At 37.1% G+C, this 12,126-nt stretch overlaps 1 protein-coding gene across 1 annotated transcript; it reads right to left on the reverse strand.

Annotated features, from left to right (window-relative positions):
* Positions 1–768: 768 nt before the first annotated feature.
* Positions 769–7,728, reverse strand: LOC145036506 (mediator of RNA polymerase II transcription subunit). Its single transcript, XM_078984964.1, has 20 exons — positions 7,316–7,728; positions 7,064–7,107; positions 6,877–6,976; positions 5,823–6,797; positions 5,495–5,729; positions 5,190–5,407; positions 4,911–5,118; positions 4,556–4,833; positions 4,379–4,462; positions 4,219–4,313; positions 3,987–4,149; positions 3,507–3,923; positions 3,314–3,427; positions 3,098–3,223; positions 2,864–3,012; positions 2,470–2,710; positions 1,680–2,400; positions 1,429–1,610; positions 1,198–1,301; positions 769–1,122 (listed from the first exon to the last, which is right to left on the reverse strand). Exons 1-20 carry the CDS (start codon positions 7,496–7,498, stop codon positions 921–923), a joined length of 4,839 nt encoding a protein of 1,612 aa, XP_078841090.1. The 5' UTR covers positions 7,499–7,728; the 3' UTR covers positions 769–920.
* Between the last annotated feature and the right edge of the window lie 4,398 nt (positions 7,729–12,126).

A 12,126-nucleotide genomic window follows, 5' to 3' on the forward strand; every position in this document is an offset into this window, starting at 1 on the left:
GTTTGGACTAAAACCCCAAAAAATTACCTACCACAGGATATTTGTACTTCGAAAGTACATCGCTATACTTAGGTGATTGTTTTCAAGTTTTGCCCCATTATAACGTTATACTTTCATAGTAAATGCTTTAATGAAAAAAATTAAAATTAAACTTTTAGAAAAATAAGTAACTGGAACTGAAAAAAATGAAATAAGTGGTTTTGAAAGTAGGATTCTAAATTAATATATCAATTGAAGTTGGTTGTTATTCGATGCATTTAACCATTCTAAAGTTATAAACCATAACCTAAAAACCATCCGCCAATGCTATAATCGGGTTTTTTCTTATTAAAACATTGTGCTATGAGAAAATCAAATTATGGATTCTCAAGTAGGGTAAGGACTTCGGGTATCAGTTTGTAAAGGTAAGCCTATCATCCTACAATTGTTTTGAATGAATGAATGTTATAATCACAAACTTAGTTATTTATCGGATTGTACTGAATCAAATGGTATAATTGTCATCAATTAACTCGTAATTTAAATAATTAAATACAAAATCAGTTTTCCAATATATTTTCTAAACTTCTATCACTATGAACAGACATTTAGAAATGCAATGTGTACAACATCAAATAGAAACTACATATCAAATGTCAAATCTTGAGACATTAAACTCAATGATTGAATTTGCATAAAGTAGCTATCCAATCCCTTACTTAGCCTTTCATTTTTCTTGGTGTGATGGCATTTGTTGATTCTATGTAATAGCTTTGACATTTGTTCTACTTAGATCTTAATCCTTTATGTTAATAATAATAAGACACCTGATTACATTAATTGTTCCGTATAATGTTATAGTGAACTGAACCTCTTTATCTAATAAATACTGTACATCACAGTTACACTGAAAATGTTAATTTCCAAATCTACCCCTAACCTCAAGATGGACTCTGAAAAAGCTTTGGATGAGTAGCAGCATAAATAGAAGCATTTGCATCTGTATTTAAGTGAGAAAGAAGATGTTGCACATCTGTTCTTAAATTTTCAATAGCTCTTCCACATAAAGCCAACACATCTGGTCTTGCTTTTGAATTTGGCTGCACAGGGCCTCCTTGACCTTCATAATGCACGATGTGATGACTGAAAAAAAATAATTAAAAAAAATCACATTTTAATTTCAAGAATTATTAAAACTATATTTGAATAAAATCTTACAGGAAGTCAATAAGGTCAGTGATTTCTGAAGCTTCAACAGGTGTTGATGGCTGAGAGTTCCTCCCGAAAACATCCACCATCATGTTCAACAGCAATTCGAGTGTCTAGAAAAAAAAATGACAAAAATACCCTTTCAGAAAGAATCTTGTGTACCCAAATCACTATAACATTAATACTTTTTTGAAAGTTTCAGAAGGGTATATATGGAAATTGGAAAGTGGAAAGTTTTACCTTGCTGAACAAATTATGAGCATTTGCTAATCTTGGAAGCAATGGGCCCACAATACGGAAGGCTATTCTGAGCACTGCTACTGATTTTATAGGGCGTAAATGGTTTACAAGGAGATGTGTTTTATCCAACCATTCTTGTGGAAGATTATTGAAGAAAGCATGAAGCAAAGCCACCACATTTCCTGAAAACATAATAAATATATTTTATTAATCAAAAACAATTTTTTATTTTTTAACAAATTGTAACTTACCAATAACAGTAGAGGTATTATCTTGAGCAGCCCATGAAGGATCCAACAAAGCATACCCAACAGCAGAATCCAATTCACTAACAGATCTCTTCCCATCCGAAAGCCACCAACTCTCTTTAATCACCCGTGACGCCTCCGCATACAACTGCACATGGAACTCACCAGGAAGCTGAGCCAAAAGCAACCCACAAGCTTGAATCATCAAACACGAAAGCTGTTGACTTGCATAACCACATCTCGAAAGAAAACCAGAACTATTCTGTCTCGATCTGCCCAAAGAATCTGTACTCCCACCCGAAGGTGATGTGGGCAGGGCAGAACCCTGCCCGGAGCTAGTGGAAGCTTGATGCAAACCATGGTTAGATTGAGTAAGAGTCGGTTGAATATGAATAATGATTTGAACTAATGCAGTTACAATCTGTGCTGCTGTTACAGGTAAAGATAGAATTTCAATAACTGCGGTTTCCAGGATTAGTTGAGTGTAGGTCCCGGGGTCTTGGATTTGGTAGAATGCTTTTTGACCTTCGAAAGTGTTGGTTGACCCGGTTTGACTTACGGTTGGATTTCGGTTGCTTTTTATACCGTTTGCTGACGTGTCCATTTTGCATTGGGGGATGACGTTGTGGACGATGTTGCATAGAAGAGACCCGAAGTAGTCCAATGGCGGACACATGGCGTTTGATGAGTGGACGTGTTGCGGAAATGACTCGGAGAATGGCATCTGAAAGGTTTTGACTTTTTTGGTCAAAGGAGTGATGAAATATTGAAATTAGGTTGGGATTTGTTGTACCTTTTTGATATCGAGCACGTTGAGGATTCGGAAGATGAGTTTTGCGGGAAGATGTCCGTAGAAATACGCGAGAATATCGCGTACAAATGTGATGTTTAAAGGGTAGTAATGGAGGAAAGTTGAGTAGAATTGAAGAACTCTATCAGCAGCTTCTGCAGCATCGTTTTCGATAAGTCTGTAGATGATCAGGGGTATAACGGGAAGTAAACGTGCTGCGATGTCATCGAAAAATGTGGGATATCTGCAAAAACATAAGATAAAGGGTAATATAGTAATTTTACTTGGAACAGATACCAAAACCGTTACAAAAAATGACCAAAACCGCAAGAGAAAACTTTTTGGGACCAAAGTTGCAAAAATCAGCTATGCTCAGGGACTAAATGTGTAATTTCACCTTTCTTTCCATGACAAATGATTGCCAAGAGCTTTTTGTAATTCTATACGTTTGAAAATTCCAGTTTGAAGCCAATGTTCGGGCTTTCCACGATTAGCAACATAAAATTTTATCCTTTGTTGAAGCTCTTGTCTTTCAAGTAAATTAACCTGAAAAAAAAAATATACACCATTTAATGCACATTAAAAACAAAACAAAACGCCACTAGAATATCCAATATTTACAGTTACATACCACTATACGTAAAGCATGTGGATCATCATCACGGTCTATTAATGCCAGAAGCAAAATGTCCAATGGAAGCAACTCATGGTTCCAAATAAAATATGCAAGATTTGCACATGCCTTCATTATAAGATCCTAATAAATTCAAATCAAATTAGTAAAACAAATAATAATATTAAATACCAATTAAGCATAAAAGCAAGTTTTTTTTTTTTTTGGTGAAACCTGCAAAGGATGTCCATGTTGCAGCTCCAATTGCATATTATGAAGTAGGACATCCACCATGGCATACATATTCTCAGTCACTTCTTCAGGGGAAAATTCTCTCAAAACACGTCCCTATTAACATAAAAACTTTATGACCAAAATAAACGAAAAAGACTAAAAAAAAAAAAAGAAGAAGAAGAAGACGAATTACGAGGTTTGCGGAGTTAATATTCTCTGGATGCCCGTGCATGAGAACCCATGCACCAGCGCATAAATATCTTCGGTGTTCAGGGAAACTTGTATTAAGATAAGTCATGACATAAGTAGGATTGGCTGAAGGAGTTAAGAGCTGTGTACACTGATTAATCACAGTTCCTTCAGCCAGCTGCCATTTTTGAATTGCTAGGCCCCGCTTGTCCATTCTTCCAATCAATGCTTCACATAGAACAGGTGGAAAGTACCTAAGGGTTTTCCCTGACCACGTGTGTTGACTTGTTGCCAATATTTGTTCCAACATTGTTTGAAGATAAAGCAAATGTTCAGCATCAGCAATTCCACGTGTTTTTATAATTATAGCAAGATTCACTACAGTGATCCGATTCAATGTCTCCGTGAACTCCGTGGGACCCTGTAGTTGGTTGAAGTTTAAAAAAAAGTCAAAAAGTCAACTATTATGAGATTATATTCTGACCTTTCCTTCTTTTCTCACGAAGAAGAATTCACGCAATGATAAAATGAGATTCATGCATAGATTTTCAGCCAATCGAAACACGCGATGATCTCCTCGTTTTCCTTTTAGGGTTGAGAGGATTTTGGTGACATCATACATTAATGTCTTGCTTTTTCCTTGATACCTAAAATGAATGGGTATATGAAGTTTAAGTATAAAATTAAATAAAAAAGGAGGATAAGTTAGTTGATACCTGTATAGGGAAAATAGACGATAGTTGAGAATTTCAAGGACTAAAAGAGTAGCAGATGGTTTGTTTAAGATAGATGGATTCCTCTGATGTAGATGCTGCAAATTTTATAAATTATTAGAATTTAGAGCGTGAATATCAATGAAAAACTTAGTTATCTTACACTTAAATGTGAACGAAATAACGAATGAGGTTGAATGAGAAGCAATCTAGTATATGTTTCAACCATTGCAATGTTTGGCACATGCTGCATTTATACAAAAGATCAAAATATCACAACATGATTTAGAAAATATTTTATAACGAATTCAATTCATGGAAAAATAATAACGGATAATACCTCTCCAGAGAACATAGCTTCTTCCATCTGAAAAGCAAGCTTCAAACACAAATTAATTGAAAATCCAGACAACAAAGATATAGGAACAGGATGAACTTCACGCATCATTGAGATTCTCTCATTTGATTGTAGATTGGGACCCGGTAATTCTGCATGTCCAGCAGATGTTAACCAACTCATAACTGTATCAGAAGCAGGTTGTGCCATTGTATAAGACAGAACCCAAAACATCCCAATTGATCTATCATCAAGATTCATATAATCCATCATATGATCCCCTGAAAAATATCATAACAACATTCAAATATGTAACGAAATTGTTAATGTTATGAGTTATGTATTGATTGCTATATACCTTTAGTTACTTGTCTCCACCATTCATCGATTTGTTTTCCTTTTTGAAGCTGTTCACTGTTTAAATATTCTCTACTAGAAGAGCTTAATGACCATATGCGAAGATTCTGACAACTGCTGATGAAATCAAGAAGGATACTTTGGGGATTGTTAGGATCAGAGCTTCGATCTTCTTTATGAAATGACAAAATCTTTCTTGTTGTGTCCATCTATAGTAAGATGTAAAATGATTAAAATCAAATTAATGGTTGCCTTTTATCTACTACATATGACATGTTACCTTTCGAGAGTCTGCATTTAAAGCATGCATCACAAGCTCAACACGAATAATCTGTGCAAGCAACCATGTGACATGATTTGTTCTTAAAATTTGGTGATCATCTTCAGATAAACGTATAACTAACTTGTCAACAAAGTCAACAAAGTCAATGCAACCACTTTTCACAAGGAAAAAGAATACGTCTGAATAGATAAGCCACTCCTGCCAGCAGTTTACTTCTGCATCAAGTCAAAAGATTGGAAAACAGTCAAAACTAAAAGCACGGGTTAATAACTAGGTAAAGCACAAAAGTCAAAAGCTTTTACCTGAATTGGTCAACCTTAAGAGCTCAACAATTCTATCAATGTTTGCTTCACAGATCATGTCTGAAGTGAAAACAGCACCAGGGGTAGGTGCTTGTGGGTGTTGTCTGTTACAGGGTGCAACCAGAAGGACACGCCTCCACCAATCAGGTGCTGGAGTGCATCTAAGAGCATGTCTGATGCATCGAAGAGCTCTCTCCCAATCTAGACTTCCTCTTGATATACATACAGCAATGTCCTATACAAGGGTAAAATGGTCATTAAGTCTTATGTATACAACACTTTATCCAGATAAACATCAAAAGAAAATTAATAAAGAAAAGGTAATCACCTCTCCATGAAGAGGTTCTCCAAGAACACTTGGATATGTAATAGGTGAATATCTCATATTAATGGCTGCTTCACCTGAAATAGTAGTTGTAGCCTGAGCTAAAAGGCGTTGATTCCCAAAAGTTGGACAGTGAATATGTTGATCCAACATTTGCATATGCATAGCCATCATATCTCTTCTTCTATGAATCTCTAAAATAAGTGTAAAAAGTGCTTCATCATCAGATATGTTTTGTAAGAACTGTAGTCCACTTCTTACTAATTCATAAAAAGGCACACGACATTTGTTATCATCAACCAAAAGCCAAATCACATCTAAACAATTGTGAAGCCATTCAAACAACGCCTTATCTCGTTTCCATGATTTTATTCCATCAACATCATCACTCCCTTGTTGCTGTTGATCCCAGTTAACTAGCCAATTCATCATGTGGTTGAAAATATCAGCATGTGTACATGGTTTTAAGTTGGCTTCTAATGCAGAAAAGATAATCTTGCAACACAACTGTCTCAAACTGCTTATAGCATTGTCTCTTGTTAATACATTACTTCTTGACATCTGGCCATTGTTCATGTCTGATGATTTTACAGGTGATATAGCTGTTGTTGATGGTTCATTTGCTGATTGAGATGGGGAACCGATTCCATGAACAGATATTAAAGGGGATGCTGGACTTGAAGATTGAAAGTTTGAAGAATTGGGGATTGTGGTTGATGGTAACATTCCGGTTTGTGATAAAGATGTAGAGGTGACAGGTGGAGGTGGTGAAGCTGTAGACGAGATACTGACTGACATTTCTGCAGATGAAACTGCAGAAAGAAGAGATGGTAGAAAAGTATCCCAGTTTATGTAACCAATGGTGTACAAATTACGTAGAGCAAAGAGAATAAATTCTGCCCTTGGTGCATGATTACTACACTGGATAACCAGAGAGATAAGTACAGATTCTGACACAGTGCGTAATTGTTCACGATCCTGAAAAGGTAATTCAGATGAGGCAACCAAAAATATGGAGGGATCATGAAAGTTGATTATAAGTTTTATGGAAACTTACAGGAAATTGGTTCTGAAGCTGCTCAAAATCTAGAAGAAATTGTTCATTGCGTGGAGGAAGGTCTCGGTTGAGAGCAGTAACTCGTTTCTGTGTCTTGTTCCTGTAGTTAATCTCATCATCAACATCCATGTATCAAACAAACTTTTATTACTCATTGAAACTGAAACGTAAAGAGAGTTAAACATACGGAGGTTCTCGGACCAAATCGTCTGACTTTTCGCGGCCACTTCTCTGCAAAATTTGAGATGTAAAAACAAAATTTTCAGAAATTGATGGAGTAACATAAACTGAAAACATTGCGGGGGATGTAAGCATATCGAGAAAAAAAAAAAAAAGAGTTAAGAAATTGATTATTCCATGGTAATGAACATCATCATTGGCAATTAGCAAAGCGTAAGGTTCGTTAAATTTGGTGTGGATGTAGAAGAAAGTAACGTACACCGAGGTATAGATTGAAGAGGTCGATGATGGCTGGTCGTGCCGGGTGGAATTGGAAAGCCCTGGCAGCGGCAGCTCGGTGGTGGCTCTGATCCCCCATATCTGTCGGGTTTGGTGATTGAGTGGTGATGGATGTTAAAGGTACACCACCACCACCACCACTGACTGTCGGAGCTCTGAACATATATCAAATCGATTTAAGTAAATCTTTACCGTCGCCGTCGTCCCCAACAAATTCAATTGTATCGAACTGTCAGGAAAAGGGAGGGTTTAGACTTTTAGGTGCTGACTGTTATTTACTTACATGAGTCTCCGACGCCTTTTGCCTCCTATTCACGGTGGCCGATAATTTATGCTTCAAAATTGTTCGACTAAATTAATTAAAAGAAAATAACTCAGAGTCGATAATTTATGCTTCAAAATTGTTCGACTAAATTAATTAAAAGAAAATAAGTTGAGGATGTATGATAGTTATTGATTCAGTCATGTTTAATTAAAAGAAAATAATTAGGTCGAGCTGGGTAGGGCATCAAGGTGCAGTGGGGCATCAATTTAAAGCATGTTATAGTATTATTGTATGTTGGGCTACATCTATTTGGTTAGTCCACTAAAATCATGTGAAGACATAAGGGCAGGCGCGCAACAGCCGATGGAGACCTAATTAGCGCGATCAACACAGACGCATGGTGACTCTTCAATTCTTCTTCGATCTAAAACACATGCCAACTGAAGATGAAGAACATGAGGCGTTGGGCGTCCCTTCTGGAGAATGGAGAGGACCGTTGACTACTCGATTAGAATTTAAAATCATCTCGTCTATCACTCTATGGCTATATCGATCGCACACCAGTCATCACTCTCTGCCTCTCTCGTCCACTTTAGCTTTCGGTTTTCTCTCGCCCTTTCTCTCGTTAGCTTCTCCTATGTTCTTTCTTTCTTAATCGACCTCTACTACTCTAAAGCTTTAATAGTTTATCTATTGCAGTAAAAATGTTGTGTTAAAGTGAAGATTCAAAGGTGCCAAATTGGGATTGATTGAATTTGTCCTCCAGAAGTCCTAATCCTGTAATCCAGTAAGTTTTATCTATTTTTTTCAAATTTCTTGCATAACCTACTTAAAGTTTCGAAAATCTAATAGTAATTACTGGTTAAAATTTATGAAATTTCAGTTTTCTTATATAGCTTACTGCCCAGTGAAGTGAAATTTCGATCAAGGTTGCAGTCTTGTTCATCGTGAACTACACTAAGCAATCTAAGCTTCATTAATTTTCTAGGTAATTCTTTTTTTCTATTTCTTGTAATTATTCTGATTTATGATCAAAATAACTTTTATTGTTTTTATATAATCTGAAATTTGATATGTGAATTCCTATTTTGATTTTTCTGATTCTGAATGACTGCATGTATATAGTTTGCTATTTGCTAAAGTGATTAAGTTTTTTAATTCTGATTTTTGAAAGTCTGATATGTAAATGATGATTTTGAAATTCTTATATTAAAAAATTGTTGTATTTTTTTTTTAATAATGGTATGGTTTTCTGAATTCTAAATAATTTGTTATATATAATTAGGAAATAAATATTAATATGTAAATTATGAAGTTGAAAAAATTATGTGCTTTTTATTTTTGAATAATATGTTGTTAGATTAATTTATGAAAATCTAAAGGATACTATTTCCTTTTTTGTTTAGGTTGTGGATACGAATTGATAACTTCAAGTTGTGGATACGGATTGCTAAGTAACTTCAAGTTGTATCCTTCTTTGTTGTTACTACATTTTTTACTTTAATTTTTTTGTGAAGTTTAAATATGTTTCCTAGAAACAACCATCATGTGCTCAAAATAGAAAAAGAAAACAAAGAGAACAAGATCTTACTAATAAATTACAAGGATCTTTAAATAAGTTTTTTTTTAGAAGTGAAAATAATTATGAAAATTCTAATGATGTTGAAACTAATGATTTTGTTGATAATTCTAAATGTCCAATTGAAACTTCTAATGAACCTATTAAAAAATTTAATGATCTTGAAAATAATGATTTTGTTGATAAATCTAGTGATATTAATATTTTTAATCTAAGAGTATGGGATAAGTTAGATTTAAAAATGAAAGATTTGCTTGTAGAAAAATGGTCTATTAGGGAAATTGAAAATAACAATTTTTTTCCAAAAGATGCAATAGGTAGACATTTTTCTTGCGAATTTTATGTTCGTAAATTAAGAAATGGCGACTCTTATGATAGAAAGTGGTTGGTGTATTCGAAAGAACTTGATAAAGTGTTTTGTTTTTGTAACACCCAAGGTCAGGAAGCCCAAGAAGGAAATAAAACCCTAAGTCAAAGGGGTCAACTCGTCGAGTCCAGTGCAAAACTCGGCGAGTCCGAGCGGGATCCGGGTTCAGGATTAGTGACCGACTCGGCGAGTCGGCTAAGGGGACTCGGCAAGTATGGTCTGAGCGAGGAAAACCCTAAATCCCGTACTTGGAGCCTATTTAAGCGTCTCTTTCTCTTCCCTAAGGTTCCTTTACTGCCTCTCTAACCCATAACACCGGACCCTAAGCCTCATTGTTACTTTTTCAAGCTTCTAAGCCATTTTTTGGGTGATTTGAAGGAAGAGGGAAGAGGGAAATCATTGAAGCTTCAAGGATTAGCCTTAGATCCAGAGCTTGTGGAATCTTTCAAAGTTATTGAAGGTACTAAGTCGTTTCCTTCATCTAGATATATTCCAGTTATGAGTTTTGGGGCTTTTAAGCCATGTTTATATATTCATATGAGTTAGAAGCCAGATCTGAGGTTGCTACTTCGGATCTATGCTCATTTTGTCCTGGTAAAGCATAAAGTAAGTGCCCTTCAGTTGATTATAGAGCCTCCTTGCCTTAAACCCTAGTTTATGGTGTGTTTAGCCTAAATCTCCTTCTCTACACGTAAAGTTTGCAACTTTACGTGAGGAATAGGCTTGGGAAGGTCAAATCTACAGTTTGAAGTCTATGCATGACTGAAAAGTCCTCTGCATGTATGAAGATCTAAATGGACTCGGCGAGTCCTTTGAGTGGACTCGACAAGTAGCATGAAGTTGGGCAGGAACTCGGCGAGTTGGAAGAACAACTCGGCGAGTCTGATGAAGAATGCCTTGGACTCGGCGGGTCTGTTCTTGGACTCGGCGAGTCAAGTCGCGAAACCCCAAACCCTTCGAGTTAAGACTCGGATCAGTGAGTTGAGTGGAGACTCAGTGAGTTGGACAGGCCATGACTCAGAAATCGGTGAACTCGGCGAGTCAGCAGGCAGACTCGGCGAGTAAGGTTGACCTGGAAGGTTGACCTTGACCAGGACTTTGTCGTTAACCAGAGTTGACTTAGTTGACTTTTGGGGGATAGTTGGACTAAGTGTTGCATTGATATTGAAGCTCAGGGAGCTAGCGGAAAAGGAGTTCAGAGAGTTGTCGGACAGCAGCTAGAGGGGTTATCAACAAGTTCAGCAAGTGCAGGTGAGTTTCCCTTTGTGTGAATGGGTCTAAGGCCACAATATCAGCCCATGTAGATACAAGTAGGAAGACCCGGGGGTTAGCCCTAGGCACAATATGCTAGTATGATATTCAGGACGAGATCCAATGATAGCGGGTGGGTGCCCAAGGAATGGTTTATATGTTAGTTTATACTTTTTGTCTGTGTGATACATGTATGTGCCTGGTAGGGAGGTGAGTGTGGGCGAGGTCCCGTATCTCACCAATAGCAGAGTGTGGATGGTGTTCCACATCTCATTAGCAGCAGAACAGGGGCGAGGACCAAGTTAGGGAAAGAGTGGTGTGGGTTGGGCCCGTATCTCACTATCAGTAAGGGCGTGGACGGGGTTCCATGACTCATCAGTAGCAGGACAAGGGTGAGGTCCAATATAGGCGAGGCCTCAGGACAGGAATTGTGAGTATATGTTAGCTTATGTGTTGTTATATGTTTATGTGCTATTATATGTTAGCGGGCGGGGCCCAGTGACAGGTGAGGCCTAAGTTAAACAGATATGTATCCGAGCGGGGCTCGAAGCCAGACAGGGCCTGGAGCGGCGGGGCCGTTGTAGCGGGTGAGGCCCGAGGTAGGGCGAGGCCCAAAACAGCAGGCATGGCCCAGTACGTGCAGTATGTGGTTATGCATGGTATGTGGTAGGGTGGGGAACTCACTAAGCTTCGTGCTTACGGTTTTCAGTTTTGGTTTTAGGTACTTCCGGTAGCGGAGGGAAGAGCTCGGGGTGATCGCATGGCACACACCATAGATTAGACAGCCTGGGAATATTTTACTCTGATAACGATCATGTGTTTTGGAAATTAATACTCTGTTTATGTTTTGGATTGTTGATTATGTTTTATTAAAAGAAATTTTTAGTCTTAAATTTTGGGTCGTTACAAGTTGGTATCAGAGCCTTGGTTTGAGGGATTCAGACATGCTCTCGGGTGTGTCTGAACTCAAACTGAGGAATTGGTATAAAGGTTTTCAAAATGAAAAGATAGATTGTAAAAAAGAAAGTTTTGAGAAAGAAAACAGTTTTAGAAAAGCAAAAAGAATTCAGAAAGAAATGAATTTTGATAAGAGAAAAGGGTGTGGTGCATGCAATCAGCCAAGCTCAAGTAAGTACCCCAAAATACCCATACAAATTTATGTTATGATTATCAGTTAATAGAACAGCATGCTAGATTAGGACTAAGGATCTAGGGAGGATGCCATATGTGCCTGTTATATGTGCTTTGAACTACATGATAGTGCTGATTAGATAGTAGTAGGATAGCCTGTTTAGGCTATGCCTGAGTTTATGAGTTTACGTTGCATGC

Source organism: Lactuca saligna, chromosome 3 (genome assembly GCF_052625555.1).
Source record: "Lactuca saligna cultivar CGN05327 chromosome 3, ASM5262555v1, whole genome shotgun sequence".
Lineage (NCBI taxonomy): Eukaryota > Viridiplantae > Streptophyta > Magnoliopsida > Asterales > Asteraceae > Lactuca > Lactuca saligna.

What these genes read in the sequence shown, in the direction of transcription:
- LOC145036506 (XM_078984964.1), bottom strand. Translation starts at nt 7,498, where the DNA reads ATGTTCAGAGCTCCGACAGTCAGTGGTGGTGGTGGTGGTGTACCTTTA. An exon ending in CACATGCTTTACGTATAGTG is followed by an intron (nt 3,013 to 3,097) that starts GTATGTAACTGT and finishes TTTTTTTTTCAG; the next exon opens with GTTAATTTACTTGAAAGACA. An exon ending in ACGTGCTCGATATCAAAAAG is followed by an intron (nt 2,401 to 2,469) that starts GTACAACAAATC and finishes AAAACCTTTCAG; the next exon opens with ATGCCATTCTCCGAGTCATT.